The sequence below is a fragment of the Barbus barbus genome (assembly GCF_936440315.1).
Source record: "Barbus barbus genome assembly, chromosome: 1".
Lineage (NCBI taxonomy): Eukaryota > Metazoa > Chordata > Actinopteri > Cypriniformes > Cyprinidae > Barbus > Barbus barbus.
This window is the reverse complement of record NC_136729.1, coordinates 16,665,088-16,687,471: the sequence shown is the minus strand read 5'-3', so window position 1 is coordinate 16,687,471 and position 22,384 is coordinate 16,665,088. Positions and strand designations below refer to the sequence as shown.

Genomic DNA, 22,384 nt, shown 5'->3' with positions numbered 1-22,384 from the left:
GATTTGCATTTTTAATTACACCACTATTTTGCCACAATACAGGCCCATTAAAAATAAACTAGTGAAGGTAAAAATGTTATTAAAATAACTGGTAACCACTTGCAGGACCTAAAATATTTGTTCTGTTGTACCATTCAAAAATTGGGGTCAGTGAAATTGTATTTTAAAAGAGAATAATAGTTTTTTAAATCAAGGATGCATTAAATTGGTCAAAACAAGCGACAGTAAGGTCTTATAATATTTAAAGATTTTTATTTTAAATAATTCTGCTCTTTTGGGAGTCATGTGAAGTGCTCATGAACCTAGTTGCACTTGAGTAGAGCTCCTTACGGTTGGCCCCTTTTTGCTCATTTTTTTGTTTTGTTTTATTTTAAGTTTTATTCATTAATAATACTTTCCCTGATGGCATACAATCGTAAACAGCAGGAGTTGTCTCCATCGCCTTCTCCGATTAAGAAGAATTCCAAGTTACCGACCGCGAGTGATATGGTGGACACGATGGCAAACACTGTTACACACTTTGAGGACATTCTGAGAACTGAGTTGACGGTGATGCGGAACGAGTTCGCTTCTCACATGTCAGTTGTTCAGTCGCTATGCTCTAAACTAGATCTTCTTACAGAGATGAGAGAACAAAAGAAAGTTGTCCCAGATCACGACAGACGTGTTGCCGCGCTCGAGCACCAGGTTGTGGACTTACAGGATCACAATAGGCGCAGCAATCTGCGTCTGGACTGATTGCCTGAGGGTTCCGAAAAGTACGACTCTATGGGCTTTTTGAGGGGATCGCTACCGACGTGGCTTCCGTCTCTGGCGGGCAGGGAGATTGAAGTGGAGCAAGCGCATCGCGTGTACACGTTGCTCTCCTCAGATCGCGCTAAACCACAGGTTTTCATCTTTAAACTGCTGCGGTACACGGACAGGGAGCTCATTCTGCGGGCCGCCAGACTTCACGCCCCGGTGAAAACTTCAGACGGAGCAACGCTGTCTTTCTTTCCAGATTTTTCTCCGGTCATCGCAAAAAGAAGAAGTGCATTTGACCAATTAGGAAGGAGATGAGGGACGCTGGCATCCAGAATTTTTTTCTTTATCCTGCAATGCTGAAGGTCATTCTCAATCGAGGTGAACCTAAAATGCTATATTCCCCAGAAGAAGCAAGAGTTTTTCTCAGATCCCATTCATCCACCAACTCTCAGTGAACTCCAGCTGGACGTTTGCTGTCTAGTCGGAGAAGAGATGCTCTAAATGGTTGGGTGACTGTGTCTTTCACTGTTCACTTTAATGTTCACTTCTTAGCTCATAGTTCATTGTGCATACAGTATCACTTACTGATTATGATGTTATTTTATTTGTTTTATTCCTTCTCTTTCTTTTTATTTATTTATTTTTAATAGCGATACTACCTAGTCAGTATGTGACTATGGGGCCAATGTTGGTGCTACACTAATGTGCAGGTTTTTGTTGATGCCACGGACCTGGCAGATCAAGGTTTGTTCTTGGTTTGATCTGCCATAGTTCATGGGAATGTGTTTATGCTTTTTAGGGGTTCAAGCACGCAGGGCTGAAACCCTATTGTTTTTGTTAGGATTTTTATGATTATTATTATTCCGTGCTAAAATTTTGAAAGAAATCGGCCACTAGTTGGCGCTAACAAGTTTTTTGGCTCTGTAATCACGTGGTGTTTTACATATCCACACAATATGCATGCACATCATTTGATAGATCTCCTCACAATGAGCAACTTTGCCTCTAGAACCATTGCTGTCAATCAAATCAAGTCAGTCAAGTCAAGTCTGCTTTATTGTCAATTCGTCCACATGTACATACATACAGAGAATTGAAATTGCGTTACTCTCAGAATTGGTGCATACAGTTAACATTAAACACTGACAGTAGACGTTCAAATACAGATAAGTACAGTTTAAACATATGTACATACAACTATACAGATATACAAATGAGGGCATTGTAAAAAAAAAAGAAAGAAAGAGATAAAGTGGCATAAGGCACATGGCAGATAGAGTGCAAACCAGTTAAATAAAACAAAACTGTGCAGTTATATGTGTATATGTATAGAGTGTATATATATATATATAGTGCAAGAGGAGCTTATCAGTCTGAGGACATTTGTAAAAAAAACAAAAAAAAAACAGAGATAAATAAAGTGGCATAAGGCACAAGGCAGATAGAGTGCAAACCAGTTAAATTAAACAAAAACTGTGCAGATATATGTGTAGTGCAAGAAGAGCTTATCAGTCTGTTAAAGTGACAAAAGAATAGTCTTTTTATCAGACTATCCGAAGAGGTAGTTTACAGTCAATGCTGGATGAGGTAGTGATCAGTCCAATGCTGCACAAGTGACAGGTGCTGGTCACAGTTTTTAAGTGGGTGGGTGGGGGGGTCCTGGGGATGTGAGGAGCTGGGTGTGTGTGGGGGGGGGGGGGGGGGGGGGGGGGTCGTAGTGTCAGTGTTCAGTGTTGCATGGTGTAAAAGAGGGGAGGGGGGGCAAGGACGGGAGGGAGTTCAGCTTCCTGACAGCCTGATGTATGAAGCTGTCCTTCAGTCTGCTGGTCCTCGCCTGGAGACTCTGCAGTCTCCTCCCTGATGGCAGCAGACTGAAGAAGCTGTGTGTCGGATGGGATCACCTGCAATGCGGAGGGCTTTGCGGGTGAGACGGGTGCTGTAAATGTCCTGGAGGGAGGGGAGAGAGACACCAACGATCTTCTCAGCTGCTCTCACTATGCGTTGAAGTGACTTGCGGCAGGATGCGTTGCAAGCACCATACCACACAGTGATGCAGCTAGTCAGGATGCTCTCGATGGTGCCTCTGTAGAAGGTGCACATGATGGGGGCCGGGGCTCTGGCTCTTCTAAGTTTGCGGAGGAAGTAGAGACGCTGCTGTGCTTTCTTGGCCAGTGCTACAGTGTTTTTAGTCCAGGAGAGGTCTTCTGTGATGTGCACACCCAGGAACTTGGTGCTGCTCACTCTCTCCACAGTCGGACCGTTGATGGTCAGAGGGGCATGCTGAGTGTGTACTCTCCTGAAGTCAACAACAATCTCCTTCGTCTTCTCCACATTCAGAGAGAGATTGTTGTCACTGCACCACCCGGCCAGGCGGCTCACCTCGCTCCTGTAGTTTGTCTCATCTCTGTTGCTAATGAGACACACCACAGTCGTGTCATCCGCAAACTTAATGAAGAGGTTGGAGTTGTGTAACGGTGTGCAGTCGTGGGTCAGCAGAGTGAAGAGGAGGGGGCTCAGCACACATCCTTGGGGGGCCCCAGTGTTCAGTGTGATGGTGCTGGATGTGTTAGTGCCGACCCGTACAGCCTGAGGTCTCCCGGTCAGGAAGTCCAACAGCCAGTTGCACAGAGAGGTCTTGAGCCCCAGCTGTGACTGAGCTGTTGAGGGATGATTGTGTTGAATGCTGAACTGAAGTCTATGAAAAGCATCCTGACATATGAGTCCTTTTTGTCCAGATGTGTGAGGGCTGGGTGGAGGGCAGTGGCAATGGCATCATCGGTCGAGCGGTCGGACCTGTATGCAAACTGGAAGGGGTCCAGGGAGGAGGGGAGGAGAGACTTGATGTGGTGCATGACTAGCCGTTCAAAGCACTTCATGAGAATAGGAGTGAGTGCTATTGGACGGTAGTCATTGAAGCAGGATGAAGATGACTTCTTCGGGACTGGAATGATGGTGGTAGCTTTGAAGCATGTGGACTCTCTAGATCAATACTTGAAAAATGTTGAATTTTGTCCTTTGGTTAGCTATAATTAGCTCATTTAAAAAGGGGGCGTGGCCACGTATAACCATAAGCCCATAAAATCTAAACAAAAACTTTAAACTTTACGAAAGTTGGTGAAAACATGTCAGATGACTGTTAACAAGCATGAAAAGTTTCATGGAGATCGGACCATAGGTGGCCCTGTAAAAGTTAAAAAGGCCTTAAAAACAGAATTTCTGTAGTAAATGACCTCCAATTGCAATAAAATGTTCATGTTCATTTATACACTATATCTTCATATAATATGATAGATCTCCTCATTCTGAACAACTTTGCCTCTAGGATCACTGCTGTCAATCCATCTGTTCTTTAAATATTTGAGATTATTTTAAAAACATACTTTTGTTAGCAAATCTTAGTTTTTTAACCCAAAATCAGTCAAATCAGTGCAGTACTATTCTCTAGACGCTCTAGGTCAATAATTATCAAAAAAATGTTGAACATTTGTATTTGGACAACCATAAAACGGTCATTTTATAATATGTTCTTTACATAGTGTACCCAAAGAACTAAAATCCTAAAAGAAAGCCCTCAACTTCTCTCAATGATGCATAATTTCATTCTAAACAAGCATGCAAAATTTAAGAGAGATTGGGCAAAAAATAACACTTTAATAGTTATAAAGCTTAAAACACAGTGTTGTATGATAAACTCCAATTTATAACCACTAGATGGCAGCGGAAGACAACTAATAGGCTTATTAAACACTAAAACAGTACTGTTAATAGGTTTTCTTATGCAGATATTATAAAATCACTGTTATAACATTTAAAATCACTTTTAATTAGTTTAACATTTTGTTCATATAGATATGTCAGTTTGTACAATTTTGCCATATTATGATCACAGAGAAACCTGAAAATGACATAAACTCTTAAAATCAGAAGACTTGCAATAAGTTTTGTGTCACCTATCATTTGTTTCAAATATCTATATCTGCAACAAAATATGTATGCATGTATGTCTATGTATGAGTGTGTGTGTGAGTGTGTGTAAGAATGTTTATTGATTATTAATATGATAGTTTAACCATTTCATTTCTATGTGTGTGTGTGTGTGTGCTTCTGTGAGCCTATTGTCCATTTTCGATGTGTTTCACTGTCAGCTATACATCCAGGTTGGCCTAGACCCTAAAAGCATACCACCTTAAGGCCTTAAAATGCTTGAACCCCAGTGATCACTGCTTGCAGCTATATTTTTTTAATAGTGATGGGGAGGGTGGGGGGGGTGGTTTAATGGCAAACTCAACTGGTTTTATTCTCAAACTTGTATTTTGTCTTATTATGCAGTAATTCTATTTGACACCTATGACTGACCTTAATATTCTGAGTTGTAATATTAATGGGCTAAATGGCAACTCACAAACGTAGAGGTTTTCTGGATTTTTTACGAAGAAGATTGATATAGTGTTAGTTCAAGAATCCCATTTGAAAGAGGAGGATATACACAGGTGTAATATCAAGTTTTATGAAGTGGTATCTCTAAAGCGGAGGACTTTAAATATTACTATTTTAGATAAAGTTTGTGATACAGATGGTAGAATAACACATATAAAAACGATAGTGGAGAATAGGAATATTGTATTTCTCTCAGTTTATGCCCCTTGTTTTCCTGACCCTACGTTTTTCTCTGTTTTGTCAACCTATCTCTTGAATCTGAATGAGGATGTGCATGTTTTATTTTCCGATCAGGTATGGGGTATGTTTAAATTGTCTTCTAAAAACCCTAATCATCAAATGATTCATTGGAAATTGCTACATAGGGTTTACTTGACTCCAATGGAACGTTTTTATACGAATCTGTCGTCTAATCTCTGTTCCCTTGGAGTTTTAGGCAGGTTTTTTTTTTTTTTTTGGGAGTAATAATAATAATAATAATTTGTTTATATTTGTCACATACACAATTATACAGAGTATAACCAGCAGTGAAATGTGTGCTCTGCATTTAACTCATCCAAGTGTACACTCAGTAGTGAACATACACCCGGAGCAGTGGGCAGCCAACGCTGCGGCACCCAGGGAGCAGTTGGGGGTTCGGTGCCTTGCTAAAGGGTCTCACCTCAGTCGTGGTATTGAGGGTGGAGAGAGTGTTGGTTATTCACTCCCCCCACGTACAATCCCTGCCAGACCTGAGACTCAAACCCACAACCTTCAGGTTACAAGGCCAACTCTCTATCCACTAGGCCACGACTGCCCCACTCGCTCACCTTTTTGGACTCAGCTCTCACAGAACCTATCATATTTGTTGGGTACTGAAATATGTTTGACTCCTTGCCGTTTTTTTTTTATGATTGACTTGTGGAACTTCACCTTGTCCGTCTGACAAAGATGTTTACTGTTAGCTGCTCACAGCAGCGAAAAATTGCTAGTCAACTGTTGGAATCCTCCTCACACAATGGACAGACGAACCTGGACGGTGTATCTTTTGGACATTATCTCGATGGAACTCTCGACTTCTTGTATACATGGATCTAGTGTGAAAGCTGTGGATTTGTGGCATTCGGCTTTTGATGTTGTCATCTTTTCTAAAATCTTTGTAAAAAATAATTTTATTGTTATTTATTTATCTATTAATATAAATTTATTTGTATTATTATTGTTTATTTAATTTTATTTTGCTTATTTATTTGTTTTATTATATTTTGGGGGTCTGCCGGGGGGTGGGGTGGATTTTGGATTTGTACAGCTACTTTTTGTTTTGGGCTACTGTTCCTGGAAAAAAATCAATAAACAGTTGTTAACAAAACAATTCTGCTCTTTTGAATGTTCTATTCACCATAGAATTCTGAAAGAGAATTTTAGAAAATTTAAGAAAATATTAAGTAGCTGTTTGCAACAGTTATAATAATAATGTTTCTGGAGCACCAAATAAGCATAGAATGATTTCCGAATGATCACGTGACACTGAAGAAAAATGGCGGCTGAAAATTCAGCTTTGCAATCACAGGAATAAATTAAATTGTAATATTTCACAGTATTAGTTTTTACTGTATTTTTACTTTATTACTGTAAATGACTTTTTACAACTTTTCTTCAAAAACATTACAAGTTGAGATTTATATAATATTTTTTTTACATATCAGCTATATATAACCATCAATCTTTACGTTGATTTAGTAATAAAGTTAACTTTATAATAAAAAATAAAGACTTTTTATTCTTTTGATCCCTTTCTCTGTAACAAACCCTTATTCCTCACTTTAAAGCTAATCACTTGACTTTGAACATATAAGGTGTGAAGCAGTTAATCAGAAACCACTTAAACACATACAAACGAAAATGAATGGGTCGCTTTTGATTTGTGACATCAATTGTGTCACGTGACTTCTTTGCTGTAGTTAAAGATGCTGCCCTGTCTGCTAATGTCACCAGTTAGACGAAGACGATAAACAAAGGACACAACAAGGTAAAGACATGTTTCTGTTTTTAACGATACGTTTAAAGAAGAATAAAAAGAAGGGCTGGGCTGCTTGTGTTAAATCAGCGAGAACGGCTATCCTGTTATAATTCCATTCTATTTATTCTATTCTTTTTTTCTAATAAATGCATGAACTGAATGTGTTCAGTATGTTGAATGAAAAAAGCGGAGCGGGGAATATCTCTGTTATAATGTCGCAGTGATCTTGACTCATGTTCAGCTGCGCTCGAAAGAAAAACAGGATGCTTCCCATCATCCAATCGATTTCAAAATGCTTTACGTTTATTCCAGTCATTCACTATGCCAGCTATAGTTTAAGAATAATGGATTTATAGAGCTATATTCATTAGTCCATCGCTTCAATTCTCACCCACAGAACAGAGCAGACTACATGACAACGCGTTTAAAAACATGCTGATGGGGTTGTTTTGTTGAACAGCTGAAAGGCTTGAGGGGACAACCTTAGCATTAATACGTCGTCATGTAGTTTCAGACACTTGTGCTGATTTACTTATTTATTTATGTTTGTGTCAGCCGATGAGACTGCTGGGCGTCTTGTCGTGACAAAGAGGGTTGCCAAATATGAATTTGTTTTGATCGCGGGGTGCCAAGTTGGTGTGTTTTTTTAAAAAGTGATTTTAACGTGATTTTCTTTTAAAAGCAGCTTTCGTTTTTTTTTTTTTTTTTTTTTTTATTAGAGCCCTTTAGTTTCTAGTTACTAAACAGCTTGAAGATATCTTAATATATAAGTAATAGCGAAAATTATGTGAATGAACAGTTTTTTTTGTGAATAGCGCAAGATGATAACAAATAATTATATGTAGGACTAACATATTAAAAAACTTAATAAGGAATAACAAACAAACGATATTAAAAGGGTGTGATGAAACCAGTCATCGTCATGGACCTTATTCACCATATTTAAGGACAGACAAACAGAACAGTTCACTGGTGTTATCACTCAGCTGATGCAACATGGAAAATGCATCTTTCCAAAACATTTTTTTTTTCTCTTTCCAAAAGATCCCTTCTACAACACACATTCAAACACACACTACATTGTTTATACTTCCATTTAAATATTTATCTGTATGGATTAAGCACATTTATTAGTCTGTCTGTTAAAAAGATAAGCACACACTAAGAAAAAACACACCAAGCGCATCAATCAAAAGCTAGACAGGTTCCCACAAAAAAGTTGCTCATCTCATTCAAAGTCAAAACTCAAATGATGTCATTGAGTTTCCTAGGCAACGACAGTGGACTGCCCTTTACCACTGTATGTGTGTCATGAGTGCAGATGTTGTTGTGAATGTTCCAGTTCTGGGAAACATCATCTAGGATGGGAAACAAGCCTCAGGGAAGGAAAGCTCTCTGGGGAGAATTTGGGGACAATTTAATCAGTGCTTGTTTAACAGTTGCATGCTATATTATGAATTAATTTAAAATGATCTTGAAAGACAAGACTTTTGGTTTTCAGACACACTTAACGTAATGCGCGATGTTAAAGTGAGCAGTTCAAGTCAAATAATCAGAGGAATGTGCTATCAGCTCTCCACAATAAGAGAGGCGGCAGCAATGGACATGTCATGCTTAATCATTTATAGAGGGTCAACAAACAGCAAGCCAGGACTGTGAAACGTGTGATTTCCCTCATTTAGAAACCCATATAGACCCTGACTGAGCTCATGATTAAGTGCATAGGATTGATTTTCAATTTTCATCTTCTGATTAGGAGCCGGGTTATGAAATGTTTGAACAAAGAAATACTTGTTTACGTAATCCCAATGATGCTATCTTCACACTAGCTTTTCATCAAGTAGCAACAGCACATTTTGCACATATGTAATATACTTATCACACTGGCCTGTACTAACTTCACACCATCACTAGACATTGGAGGCCAGATGTGACTTTATAATTATGTGTGGGTAACTGCATGATCCCCAGTGTTATCATGCAGTAGCAAACATGCACAAATATTTTGTCCCAAAACAAATATCCTGTAAATCTTTAGTTGCCCTCATTTTGTTCCAAACCTGTATGGCTTTCTTTCTTCAGTGGAACACAAAAGAAGAAATGTCGAAGAATGTTTCTTAGAAGAACTGCTTTTGTCTATACACTGAGAGTCAGTGGGGTCCAAAACAACTCCGAACCCCATTTGTAGTGTTATTATAGTAATAATTTATTTATATAGTATTTGTAATATTTTGAATTAGTATATACAGTGCCCTCCAAAAGTAATGGAACAGTAAAGACAAATTGCTCTGTTGGCTGTGGAGTCAAGACATTTACAAATATGATTAAAAGATGAATATGAGACAAAACTACAGAATGTCACATTTTATTATTGGATGAATCAACACATAGATGTTTTACCAGCTAAGAAGTTCAGCACTTTTAGAGTTTCATCCCTCTATCTGATGTGAGCATAAGTATTGGGACAGTTCCCTCACAGGTCTTTCTAAGTGATCAGCCGTGTCCTGTTGCATTAATTCTTCAGCTATTAAAAGCAGGGAATGTGTCGTATCAGTTATATCCATTACTTCTGTATTCTGAATCTTGCATTCGATGATGACACACACAAACCAGGATGAAGACGAGGGAGCTGACTTTGAAAAGCAAGCAATTTGGATGCTAGCAGAAAAGAGGAAGTCAGTTAGAGCTCTAGCAAAAACAAAGGGCATGGAGAAATCAATAGTTTGGAAACCACCAGCGACACCAGCAACCAACAACGACCCGATCGGCTGAGAAAACAACAGTAGCTGATGACAGACAAATCATAAAAGCTGTGAAAATTAATCCTAAAAGACGTGTATGTAAAATCACCAACAACTTCCAGAAAGCTGGGGTGATGCTCTGACAATCTACTGTCCTCAGGAGACTTTGACACAGAATTACAGATGCTACACAGCAAGATGCAAACCTCTGACCAGCACTAAAAATAGAAAGGCAAGATTAGAGTTTGCAAAAAAGCACAAAGGTGAGCCAGAAGAGTTTTGGAACTGTGTTTATGGACCGATCAGACAAAGATTAACCTTTATCTAAGTGATGGGAAAGCAAAAATGTGGAGAAAAAAAGGGAACTGTAATGATCCCAAGCATACAGCCTCATCTGTAAAGCATGGTGGAGGTGGTGTCGTGGCATGGGCATGCATGGCTGCCTCTGGAACAGGCCCTCTCAACTTTACTGATGACTTAATGTATTATGACAGTAGCAGAATGAATTTGAAGAGGTACAAAACCATCTTGCCTACCAATATTCAAGAAAATGCCACCAGATTCATTGGGAAGTGCTTCATATTGCAGAAGGACAATGACCCAATACACCCTGCCAGTTCAGTCAAGGAATTTATAAGGACAAAGAAATGTAAAGTCTTAGATTGCCCAAGTCAATCTCCAGATTTAAATCCGATTGAACATGAATTTCACCAGCTGGATAGGAGAGTAAAGGCAGAAACTCCCCAAAACAAGCAACAATTGGAATTGGCTGCATTAAAGGCTGGGAAAAGCATTTTAAAGGATGAGACCAAGAGTCTGGTGATGTCTATGGGTCACAGACTCACTGCTGTGATTGTGTGCAAGGGATCTGCAACTAAATAATAGCTTTTAATCTTTTATATCTGCCTTATGTTCAACTATCCCGATACTTATGCTCACATCAATGAGTGGGATGAACAATAAAAGTGCTGGTTTTTTTTTTGGTAAAATGTGTTGAAACGGCTAATAATAAAATGTGACATTCTGTAGTTTTGTCTCATATTCATCTTTAATCATATTTGCAAATGTCTTGACTCCACAGCCAACAGAGCAATTTTGTCTTTGCTGTTCCAATACTTTTGGAGGGCACTGTGTATATATATATATGTGTGTGTGTGTGTGTGAATTAAAGTAGTGTGTATATATATATATGTTCTAATATATTTTAATTAATATTTTTAAGATATTATATATATTATTTTAATTTTAGTTTAACTGTTAGTAATTTTGTAATTTTTTGTTAGATTTTTTTTAAATATTTCTATTTAGCTTTAGTTCATAATTGTACAATTTTTGTACAATTCTTGTTTTTGGCAACAAGTCTTATGTTTACTGTTTATATTTTATTATATTATTAATTTGTGGTTTTTATTTCATATTTATTTATGCTAATTAGTTTGGCTTTATTTCAGTTACCAGGAAAGATTTTTCAATTTATTTAATTTAACAACACTATCCCATTGACTTTCACTGTATGGACAAAAAAAACACCAAGACATTTTTCAAAATATCTTCTTTTGTGTTCCACTAAAGAAAGAAAGTCATACAGATTTGTAATGACATGAGGATGAGTAAATGATGACAAAATTTTGGGGTGAAATCCAAAGTTCTGGAATGAAACTCTAGATGGCGCAGTCCGATAGGTCAAACTCAATCTGACATAATGACTTCATTATCACATGGCGCAGCTGATTGGTTCTTTTTGTATCAGCAGTCAATGAGCTCGCTGCTCAACATTCAAATAATTTGGCTTGCGCTTGCTGTAGCAGTTGTAGCGCGCTTCAGAAACCCTCCACCTTCCCCAGCTCCACCCCTATATGGGGATTATTTCATATATGTTATATGTGCAGCAGCAGTATTTCTTACATGCTCACAGCAGCATGTTATGAATGTATTGGCAGTAGCAAGACTCGGTACTTGCTCTGCCGCAGCAGAAGCAACAGCATTGCAGATCTATTCCACCAAGACCAAACACATTAACATTGTCATGTACATTACCATGCCAGTCCCTTATATAACTTATATAACTAGTTTTTCTGCTCTCTGTTAGGTTGGATAAGGCCGACAAGGACCCTTTCTGTCTCCGAGCGGCACCACTTACACCTGTGGACAGAATGGAGAGCGACACTGAATCCAGAAAGTTGAACGGCCAGCCTGAGGGTCCGGCAGCTCTTTCAAAACCCAAAGAGAGCATGCAGCTCAAAAAGGAGATCTCTCTCGTGAATGGCATCAGCCTCATCGTGGGGAACATGATTGGCTCAGGCATTTTTGTGTCCCCAAAGGGTGTTCTAATCTACAGCGCCTCCTACGGACTGTCTTTAGTTATCTGGGCCATTGGTGGCATCTTTTCAGTAGTGGGTGCTCTCTGTTACGCCGAGCTCGGCACGACAATAACTAAGTCTGGAGCCAGCTACGCCTACATCCTGGAGTCGTTTGGAGGCTTCATAGCATTTATACGTCTATGGACATCACTTCTTATCATCGAACCAACAAGCCAGGCCATAATTGCCATAACTTTTGCCAACTACTTGGTTCAGCCGCTCTTCCCCACCTGCGAGCCTCCGTATTCTGCTTCTCGGCTCATTGCTGCAGCTTGTATTTGTGAGTAACGTTTACTTGCTGTTGCTCTACACCCTTGTTTTTCACATTCTTTAACTTTCTTGTTGTCTTTCTCACTCTGCTGTCCTCTCTTCCTTTCTCTGTTTTCTCACCATGAGATCTGATAAGCTGTTGAGACCCATTATGGTCTAACTTTAAAAATGTCATGGGGTAGTAAATGAATAACTTGTTTTTGAGTTCAGGGAGCCCGTTCTGGTTCTATGGTGCCTCTCCTCGTAAACCTGTTTCACTTGGATACCTTCAGCAGCCTCATTAGACATGCCACTCTAAACATTACTGTTGCCATGACTCAACCAAACTTTTACTACTCCCCACTAATTCATTCAAGTATTGAATTTAGTAGTTTTAATTGCTGTCTTTAGGGAGTAACTGATGTTGTTTGTTGTCAAAAACACAATCAGCATTCCATTGTTGTCATTCACTTCATGGCTGGAATGCATTGTATCACCTTTACAATCAGAGCATATTTTAAAACCCTAGGCATCATACACTTACTGACTTTGTAAATGGTTCCAGAGAAAAACTGAGCATCATATGTTAAAATCCTGAGGTTCACACATTACCAGATTTGTTGTTCCGGAAAACGACAAATTAATGCCGAAGCATGCATCCCCTTGCTAAGAGATTCACAACAAATTAAAACAATGTTTGATCTCTTCTAACTGGATGGAATCATAGCCTGAAGCTAAAAAAATGACAGTCTGTGCTTTACCATACTCTAGTTGATTTTCTGTGAAATATGTCAACTCTGACTGCCTAATATCTGCAGACTGATTCTGACTTTTAGCAACTAGCATTGACTTGTCCAGACTGCAAATCAGGGCAAAAATCTGTGTAGTGTATTCCAGCCTTGAGTTGTCAGAGTACTTGTCAACATATAATTTTATGCTAACATGCTTTCTGGTCATGATATTGCAGGCCTGCTGACCTTCATTAATTCCGCTTATGTTAAGTGGGGTACCAGGGTGCAGGATGTCTTCACTTACGCCAAAGTGCTGGCCCTCATCGTCATTATTATCACGGGGATAGTGAAACTGTGCCAAGGTAAAAAAAAATAAAATAAAAAATGCACTTGAGTCTACACAATCAGTCACATCTCTTTAAGATGTTTTTGCATGATAGCATTTGCATGAATGTTTTGCATGTTTGTGTCGAGGCCAAATGTTGATCTCTCATTTGTTCTGAATCAGTTTAAAGGGATAGTCACTCAAAATGTTAAAGTCTGGCATTTATTCACTCTCTTGTTGCTCCAAATCTATATGACTTTTTCATATGACAATTATATGACAATTTTTTGTCAAAATAATATAGAAACACAAAATAATATATTTTGAAAAATGTGTTTTTTTTTTTTTATTCATACAAAGGTAACCAAAACCATGCGATTACCAACATTCTTCAAAATATCTTTTTGTATTCTGCAGAAGAAAGGAAGTCATACATTCTTGAAATTACATAAGGAATTTTGATCGAATTTTACATTTTGGATGAACTATCCCTTTAAGGCAAAAATAAATAGTTTCTGTCATTGGCTCTTTATTTTTATTTTATTTAGTTATTTATATAAAATTAATTTAATTTGATTATTTTTTACTTTATTTAACATGCACTGTGCACACTAATAAGCATAACTGTAAATGTGCAAGAATTAGCCTAAAGGCTATTTTTCTTTTGTAGTCACTGAACAGAATGTACAAACGTAATGTTTGCACAGTATGTTGAATATGTAAATGTAAGACAATAAGAGGAAAACCATAATACAACATGCATTCACATATACAGTATATTGATCTTGTAAAGCTGTTAATTACTTTTGTAATGTTTCTCACACAGGTTTTACAATGAACTTTGAGGATTCGTTCAAAGGCTCATCTCACAACCCAGGAGATATCGCTTTGGCATTGTACTCGGCTCTTTTCTCCTACTCAGGCTGGGACACTCTTAACTTTGTCACAGAAGAGATTAAGAACCCTGAAAGGTACCACTTTGAGACAAAATTGACCCTCCGTTCCTGTTCCTGTTGTTAAGATACAGTATGTAAAAATAGGTACTGATAAGATAACACATTTGTGACGTCCATGCACGTCCCAGGAACCTTCCTCTCTCCATTGCAATCTCCATGCCGATTGTTACGATCATCTACATCCTAACAAACGTGGCCTATTATGCTGTGCTGGACATGAGTGCCATCCTTGCCAGTGATGCTGTCGCTGTGGTAAGTTAATAGCCTTCTGTGTTCTCATATTGTCTGTAGAGTCTGTAGTGTAACAGCTAATGTTTCCTAATCGTCCCACAGACATTTGCAGACCACACTTTGGGAGTGATGAGTTGGACCATCCCTATTGCGGTTGCTTTATCCTGTTACGGAGGTCTTAATGCTTCTATCATTGCTGCATCCAGGTCAGTCCCAAGCTTGATTTCTACATACCATCACAGAACACTAGATTTGAATTTTTCTCTCATTTTCTGTCTAAACAGACCAATTGGGAACTGTGCTGGTATTATGCGTTTTGAAACTGGCCCTGTACAATTGCACAGGCTTTATGGTTTTATTATTCCACTTGAACTTCTGCTTTATTCCTCAAGTTTATTCTTAATGACTGGTGTTAACCTCCAGGAGGAGGAACAAAGCTTAGTTCTGGTCCTGTGGTTTTTATAGGGAGCTGCTCAATTGCTCACACCATCTGGAGCTGCTTTGTGGTAATGACCATGTGGGGGTTCACACCACTATTCCATGTGGAGATAATATGGAGTACTGAGGATTTTTGGGAGTGTTGAGAAAACAGACATGCAGTGATAATGGGAATTCAGATGCACTGAGAAATGAAATTCCTGTTTATATCTAAAGGACTTGTTTATTCAGGTGTTTTATGTATGATATGTATGCTTATGTACTTATACAGTTAAGGATGTGGAAGTATATGAGTATGAAGCTCATTTTCATACAATATTGATGTTTTGTATCTTTTGTCTGAAGTTTTTTTTGTGCACATGCATTTGGTTTGCATAATCGGTTTGATTTCTCAGTACTTTTGATTAGGTGCAGTGTTATTTTAATATCATTGATATACTATTGTAGATTTTATTATGTTTCAAACTAGTTTTATTTTATTTTCATTTTAATTTAGTAATTCCGTTGTGTTTTGTTATTTTATTAGTTTTTTTTTTTTTACTGCCTATATAGTTTGCATAGTTTTATTTCAGTTTTAGGTTTTTTAATACATCAAATTAAAGCTAAATTAAAATGAAAAGTTTTTTTCTGGTTTTAGCTAACTGTAATAATCCTGATTAGGTGCACTTAAATGCATATACATTTGAATAAATAGTGAGTCTCTTGCTGCTGCAGGTTGTTCTTCGTGGGCGCTCGAGAAGGTCATCTTCCAGATGCTTTGTCTATGATTCACGTGGAGAGATTCACACCAGTTCCTGCTCTGCTATTTAATGCAAGTGCATTTCAGTTGCAATTAACACTGCATGCATCGTAACACTCTCTTTTATCAATATGACTTCCTGTGACCTGTGAAAATATTTAAAATATACTAATATTATACTAATTAAATAGTTATTTAATGTATTTAAATGCAAGTTATTAAAGTTTATATTATATGCTACATTTAGCTCTACAGATATAGATGCAGTTGTAGAGTCTCTCAGTCTGGGACATTTGAGGTTTTCTGTCTCCATCTAGTGGACCAAGTCACTTAGGTTGTGCTCTCTGTCTGCAGTGTGCCATGGCCCTGATCTACCTTACAGTAGAGGATGTTTTCCAGCTGATTAACTATTACAGCTTCAGTTACTGGTTTTTCGTTGGCCTATCTATTGCTGGGCAGATCTACCTTCGCTGGAAAGAGCCAGACAGGCCCCGACCACTGAAGGTGGGGAAGTAGAGACTATACAAATGAAATAAAAATGTTTGCATAGCTTTTGAAGTATGTGTGATCCATTACAGTGTATTTTGAACACATAAACCCAATACAAACAGCTGTACTGTTATATACACAATGGTTCAACTGTTTGGGTTTAGTAAATTAATATTTTTAAAACTCTTTTAAACTTACTTAATAATCAAAGAATCTATGAAAAAGTGCATTTGTAGTTGCAAGTTTGTAGAAAAATAATTAAGCAGTAAAACTGTTTTCAAAACTGATAATAAGAATTGTTTCTTGAGCCCTAAATCTGCATATGGGATTGATTTCTGAAGGATCATGTGACACTGAAGAATGAAGCAGCAATCACAGGAATAAAATACATTTTAAAATATATTCTTCAGTGTTTTCAAATTGTAATAGTATTTCACAACATTGCTGTTTTTACTGTATTTTTGATCAAATAAGTGCCGCCTTGCTGAGCAATATAATACATCTTTCGAAAACATTGAAAAATGTTACTGACCCCACACTTTTGAATAATCTGGTTAGTTGGGACTGATTCAGAAATTTGAAATATTGAAACAATGAGAAGGGAAACATAAATGACAGATTTAGTCAGGAGTTTCCATCCTAATATCAGGAGCAATTTTGTAACGACATATATGAAATAATGTTGTTTTCCTCTCTTCTCCTTCATGTACAGTTGAGTCTGCTGTTTCCCATCATCTTCTGCTTGTGCGTTGTGTTCCTGGTGGCTGTGCCACTTTATTCTGACACACTCAACTCACTCATTGGAATTGCTATTGCCCTCTCCGGAGTGCCGGTTTACTTCTTGGGTATCTATATTCCAGAGTCCAAGCGTCCACCCATAATCACTAAACTGTTATGTAAGTACCACGGCCTTTAGCAGTGAAACTTTATTTTGACCTTTAATTGACTTACAGCCAAAATGAGTGACAGTGATTCTTTTTAACGTATGTCTTCCTTACACAGGTGCCATCACCCGTTTCACCCAGTTCACCTGTTTTTGTGTGCTCACTGAGTTAGACACTGTTGATTAGAGCACTTACACCCCTTTGACCCACAAACCCACTGGTTCAGGGAGAGGAAACCAATATCTGGAGCAACAGGAAAAAGATCTTCCACACTTTTAAAGACACAGATGCACTCTTAATGTCACTGCGTTGGATTCTTCTTTTTCTTTACTATAAAAGGGATCTGCTAAGGCCACAGTGCACTGCAGTATTAGAAATATGACCCTGAGAACCATATGGCATGAAAATGAAGGCCATTTCGAAGCTCTGGTTTATAATGGTACCGGAGAGCTCATGACGTAAACACTAGTCCTCTCAGAGAAATGAGGACATAAACAGGATGCGGTGATTTGTGTGCGCCGTTATGAAGAACATGGTCAAGAATTTAATTATTTGTGTTTATGTCAAATTTGCCCCATATTTTTAGATCTAACATGATTTTATTTTAGAGTCTAGTTTTAAAAATGTCTATCAGTTTATTTATCCACTTTTTTTAAAGATTTCATTTTCCTTATTGTGATTTCCTTCGCAAGAAATTTGTCTTCTCTTACAGTATTTGGAGAGGTCATTCCTGAATAATTGCCCACATGCCTTAGCTGGTTTTTTAGAGGGAAGGTGATTGTATGCATTTGAACGTTGAAATCTGCTGCTATGCTTCTGTAAATGTAGTGAAGCATCACATATTCAATTGTGGGAGAGGTTAGGAAGGAATAAAGATGAAGAGTACATCAGATGTGCTGGAAACATTTGTCAAGTCAATCAGCAATGTTTTTAAGTGTCTCTGTTTTTGGTTTGGACCTCTGTGTTTTTTAATTCAGTTAACTTCAATTGTTCAGTTTTAAACTGAAAAAAAAAATTGTCCAAATGAATTCATATTACAATACTAAGTGTCATGAAAATTGCTCTTCAATCATTCAGTTTCTATAAAATCATCCTTACATGTCCATTGGCCAAACAAGCAATACATTGTTACTGGTAAAAGTCCCAGTAATCTCAGGATGGATGTCCAGATGTGACTTAAACAGGTCACTCTGATAAAGGTTTACCTTGTAGTATGAAACACACCAAACAGCTTTCAAACTATATTGTTATTTGCTTTTATGTACAAGTGTTTCTATTAATTTATTTGAAAGAATATCAATAAAACCTTTTTTCTACCAGACAAGAACTGTTTGAATAAACGATTCATGATATTTTCAGTTTAATTCTGAAGTCTTTATTTTTTTTATACACATCTACATATTTACAGGTATTTAGTTTTTCACCCCTTAAATGAACACATAACTGACAACACAAAGCACCCCACACTTACACAAACTAAAAATATCACCATTTTCTCTCCATACCATCGTCACATCCATCGCAAAATATCGCAAATAGTAAATCAATCACTCGTCTCACTAACGCGCAAGTCAAAGCAACCCACACAAGTACACACACTTGGGCTACTACATACATTCACTTTTGACAAAAGAACATACAGCTTCACTCAACACACGTCAGTAAAAATGGCCTCTCTCATGCTCGTATCCACACACAGAGGCTCTCAGTCAGAATCATTATGCTCTCGTTCCTCCTCGTCTTCATCCTCATCTTTGTCATTCTCCAACTCCTCCATGTCCCGCCGGTAGCATTCCCAGCCACTCCTGCTGTACGAGTGCTCTTCGCTCATGCAACCTGGAGAGAATAATACATTTGATTAAAAAGAAACAAACAAAAAAAAACAGCCAAAGCAAATGTTTTACTTTAAACCAGGGGTAGGCAATGTTGGTCCTGGAGTGCCGATGTCCTGCAGAGTTTAGCTCCGAACCGGAAAAAAAAAAAAAAAAACCTCACCTGTCTGTAGCCCTAGTAATTCTGAAGACCTTGATTAGCTTGTGTTTGATTAGGGTTGGAGTTAAACTCTACAGGACAGCGGCACTCCAGGATCGACGTTGCCTACCCCTGCTTTAAACCATAATATTATGCTCTTTTTAGAATCTTGACATAATATTGGCTGTTATAATAACACACCATAAGCCAAGTCAACTGAAGACTTGGCTTATAGTAAGAAGCTATTTGCTTTGCTTCTTGATTTTTTAAAAAAAGGGGCAAAATAAACCTTTAAAAAAAAAAAAAAAAAAAAAAAAAACTTGAAAAATGAAGGGCCTGAAAGAAACAAATAAGAGCTTAGACGCATGACCTCCATAACGCTCTTCTGCATCACTGTCACCCTCACTGCTCTCATCTGGGTAATCATTTCTCCAGTTGGTTTCAGCGTTCTCATCATCCTCATCTTCATACACTTCTTCCTCCCAGGCCACTTCATCAGGGACCTGTGTATTTGAATGCATTTATTAATTGAAACAATGCTGAAATATAACCATTTAAATATTAGATGAAAAAAAAAAAAATTAAATAAATAAATAAAAAAATATTGCTTGCAAACTAACTTTAAGCTGAAGCACTAAAATTACTAACTGGAAATTAAAACTAAATTAGAAATAAATTAAAGTGAAAAACAAAATGATAAAAACACCTCTCTTGCTAAACATTGAACTAAAATTTAACAAAAATATAAATAAAATCTATAACAGTATATAAATATTATTAAAATAACACTGCAACTAACCAGCTCTCCCTCTTGTGTATAGGGTCTGACAGACAGAATGTCTTGGATCCAGCCTGGTGTGACCGTCTCCTGATAGTACAAGTCATAGACGTAATCATCTGCTTTCTCTCGATGTTCAGAACCGAGCCCATCTCCCGACACGCTCAGCTTCTCACGAATCATCTTCATAGAGTTACACAGGATAGTCTCCGGGTTAGACACAGTCTGAAAAAAACAAAAACACAACAACAACAATTAGATTTTAGGGTCAATTTAATAAGGGGATTTAAAAAAAAACAAAACAAATAGTCATCCATAAGCTTATGCTTTTAAAGGCAAATGCAAATTGTGCATACATATTTCTTACATGAGTACCCAAAATGTACATTCAAAATATATATATATATATATATATATATATATAAAAAATAAAAAATAAAAAAAAAAGCGTTCAAGATGCATACTGCATAATGTTGCCCGAGGAAACATTTTTTGGCTTTACCTTGCCAGGCATTTTGACATCCTCATCCTCATGCACAATATCAAACACTTGCACTTCTCCCAGAGACAGGCCATCACGGCTCTCTGTTTGGCTGTCGTCGTTCTCCTCTCCACCTCTTGCAGGAGCGGGCTCTGTCAGCAGTCCGGCCCGGTGGCTGGACAGGATCCGGTAGCGTTCCTCTTGCCTGGTGCTCCATTTGAGACTGCGCAGATCCCCGATGATCCTCTGAGCACTTCCTTGTGATGGCCGCAAGGCATGATGGGCCAGACGTGGGCGAGCCAGAGCCTCACGGACATGTGGCTGTACCGGAGCATCCTGTAAAGGGAATTGATACATACATTAGCAAATGACAACAAAACAGACAATTACGGTCATATAGATTTAACCACAGCCATTGTTTGGATTTGACAATTATTTTGATCATGAGTCTAATTATTATTTACACCCATCTATCCATCCACCAGTTAGTACACATAAATCCATCCATGGTCTGCAATGGGACTGTATAACATCAAGTATAACAACTTTCACTAACTATTGCATACAATGTAGGTCATTTTCACCAGCACCAGAGAAAGAAGTAATACACTACAAACTCACTTCAAAGAGCATCTGGACAAAAGTTCAAGTATTACAAACAAGAGATTTGAAGAAACATTTCGACTTGTGCGCTCGCGAGTCATGACGTCACTACGCACCACCGAAAACAATACAATCTCACGCAGACCACAACAGCTCGTTTCCCCTGACAGACATTACCTGTGACACCACGGTGGCCACCAGTTTGAACACGGAGTTCTCTATCTTGGGCTCCTGCGGCTCTGGCTCACTCTCGTCGCTGGGCTGAGCCGCCGTGTCCTCCGGACGGATCCGCTTACAGGCCAGCAGCAGCGCGTCCGCCGGATCAGTGCCTCTCTTCCTCTTCACCCGCAGAATGGTTGTGCTCGGGTCCATTTCGCTAAAGACGCGTCTACTGTGTCACCAGAGAGCGATTTCAGATGACAGACAAGTACACGAGCCTGCCGATGACAACAACAACCTGCGCTGTAGCCTTTCTTTCTTCCTTTTCACTCGTTTTTTCTCCTTTGGCTGTTTTCTCTTTAGTGACCGTCACAGTCTGGAGCAATAGCGCCACGCGACGGCGTGGAGTTTCTTAAATGTTTATATGCGTCCCCATATTGTTGCAATTAACCGCCTGCAGAGGTCGTGGTTTAATTGGGTTTAATTAAAGATTGGCGAAAAGAGGCCACTTGAAACATATGGATCAGCTACTGTTTTGTTTATTATGGACCATGGATTTTTTAACAACTTAACAAAAATAACATAATATTTTCTCAGAGGGATTTTTCTGTCCCTTTGGAACATGCTTAAATCCCATAGGCTACATTCTATTATATTTGATTTATAAAATCAAAATTAACCAACTGCTAGCTAACCTTTTCCCCAAAAGTTAGAAAAATGTATTAGCTACCATCACACACAGTGTTAAGACCATAGACTTCACTTGACTGATCAAACCTTTGACTGTAAATTTTATAGTTTGGTGAAACACATTTTGAAGAAGTAGTCAAGCCTTGGCTAATTGAAGAATCAATACAGTATATGAAATTGTGTAAGGTAGACCGCATAATTATTTACAGTATTGCTATACTAAATTAATGTACTACGAGGGAATGTGCTTTGTTAAGCCTAATCCTGAGTTTATAAATGTATTATATTCCATTCCATTTTTATTCTGTCACATTAAAATCGATTCAGTCCGGACTACATGGGCTCTTGGAGATCAATAAAAGGAACACTTCTGTGTGAA

The 22,384-nt window shown here is 38.1% G+C and overlaps 2 protein-coding genes across 4 annotated transcripts; one reads left to right on the top strand and one right to left on the bottom strand.

The window, feature by feature from the left end:
* The first annotated feature begins 7,117 nt into the window (after positions 1-7,117).
* On the top strand, positions 7,118-18,685 carry LOC306876219 (Y+L amino acid transporter 2). The gene is made up of 10 exons (XM_079427224.1): positions 7,118-7,189; positions 12,011-12,561; positions 13,498-13,623; positions 14,413-14,557; positions 14,671-14,794; positions 14,876-14,979; positions 15,926-16,022; positions 16,305-16,454; positions 17,152-17,335; positions 17,442-18,685. Exons 2-10 carry the CDS (start codon positions 12,075-12,077, stop codon positions 17,507-17,509), a joined length of 1,485 nt encoding a protein of 494 aa, XP_079283350.1. The 5' UTR covers positions 7,118-7,189; positions 12,011-12,074; the 3' UTR covers positions 17,510-18,685.
* Positions 18,668-21,693, bottom strand: LOC306876227 (putative RNA polymerase II nuclear localization protein SLC7A6OS). 3 transcript variants are annotated; one of them, XM_079427237.1, is made up of 5 exons: positions 21,334-21,693; positions 20,575-20,889; positions 20,094-20,297; positions 19,665-19,797; positions 18,668-19,159 (listed from the first exon to the last, which is right to left on the bottom strand). In XM_079427237.1, exons 1-5 carry the CDS (start codon positions 21,526-21,528, stop codon positions 19,029-19,031), a joined length of 978 nt encoding a protein of 325 aa, XP_079283363.1. In that variant the 5' UTR covers positions 21,529-21,693; the 3' UTR covers positions 18,668-19,028. The 3 variants fall into 3 exon arrangements, 1 of the variants encoding a protein (XP_079283363.1); XR_013784809.1 differs by having other exon boundaries at positions 18,681-19,271; positions 19,416-19,797; XR_013784810.1 differs by having other exon boundaries at positions 18,687-19,271; positions 19,425-19,797.
* Positions 21,694-22,384: the final 691 nt, after the last annotated feature.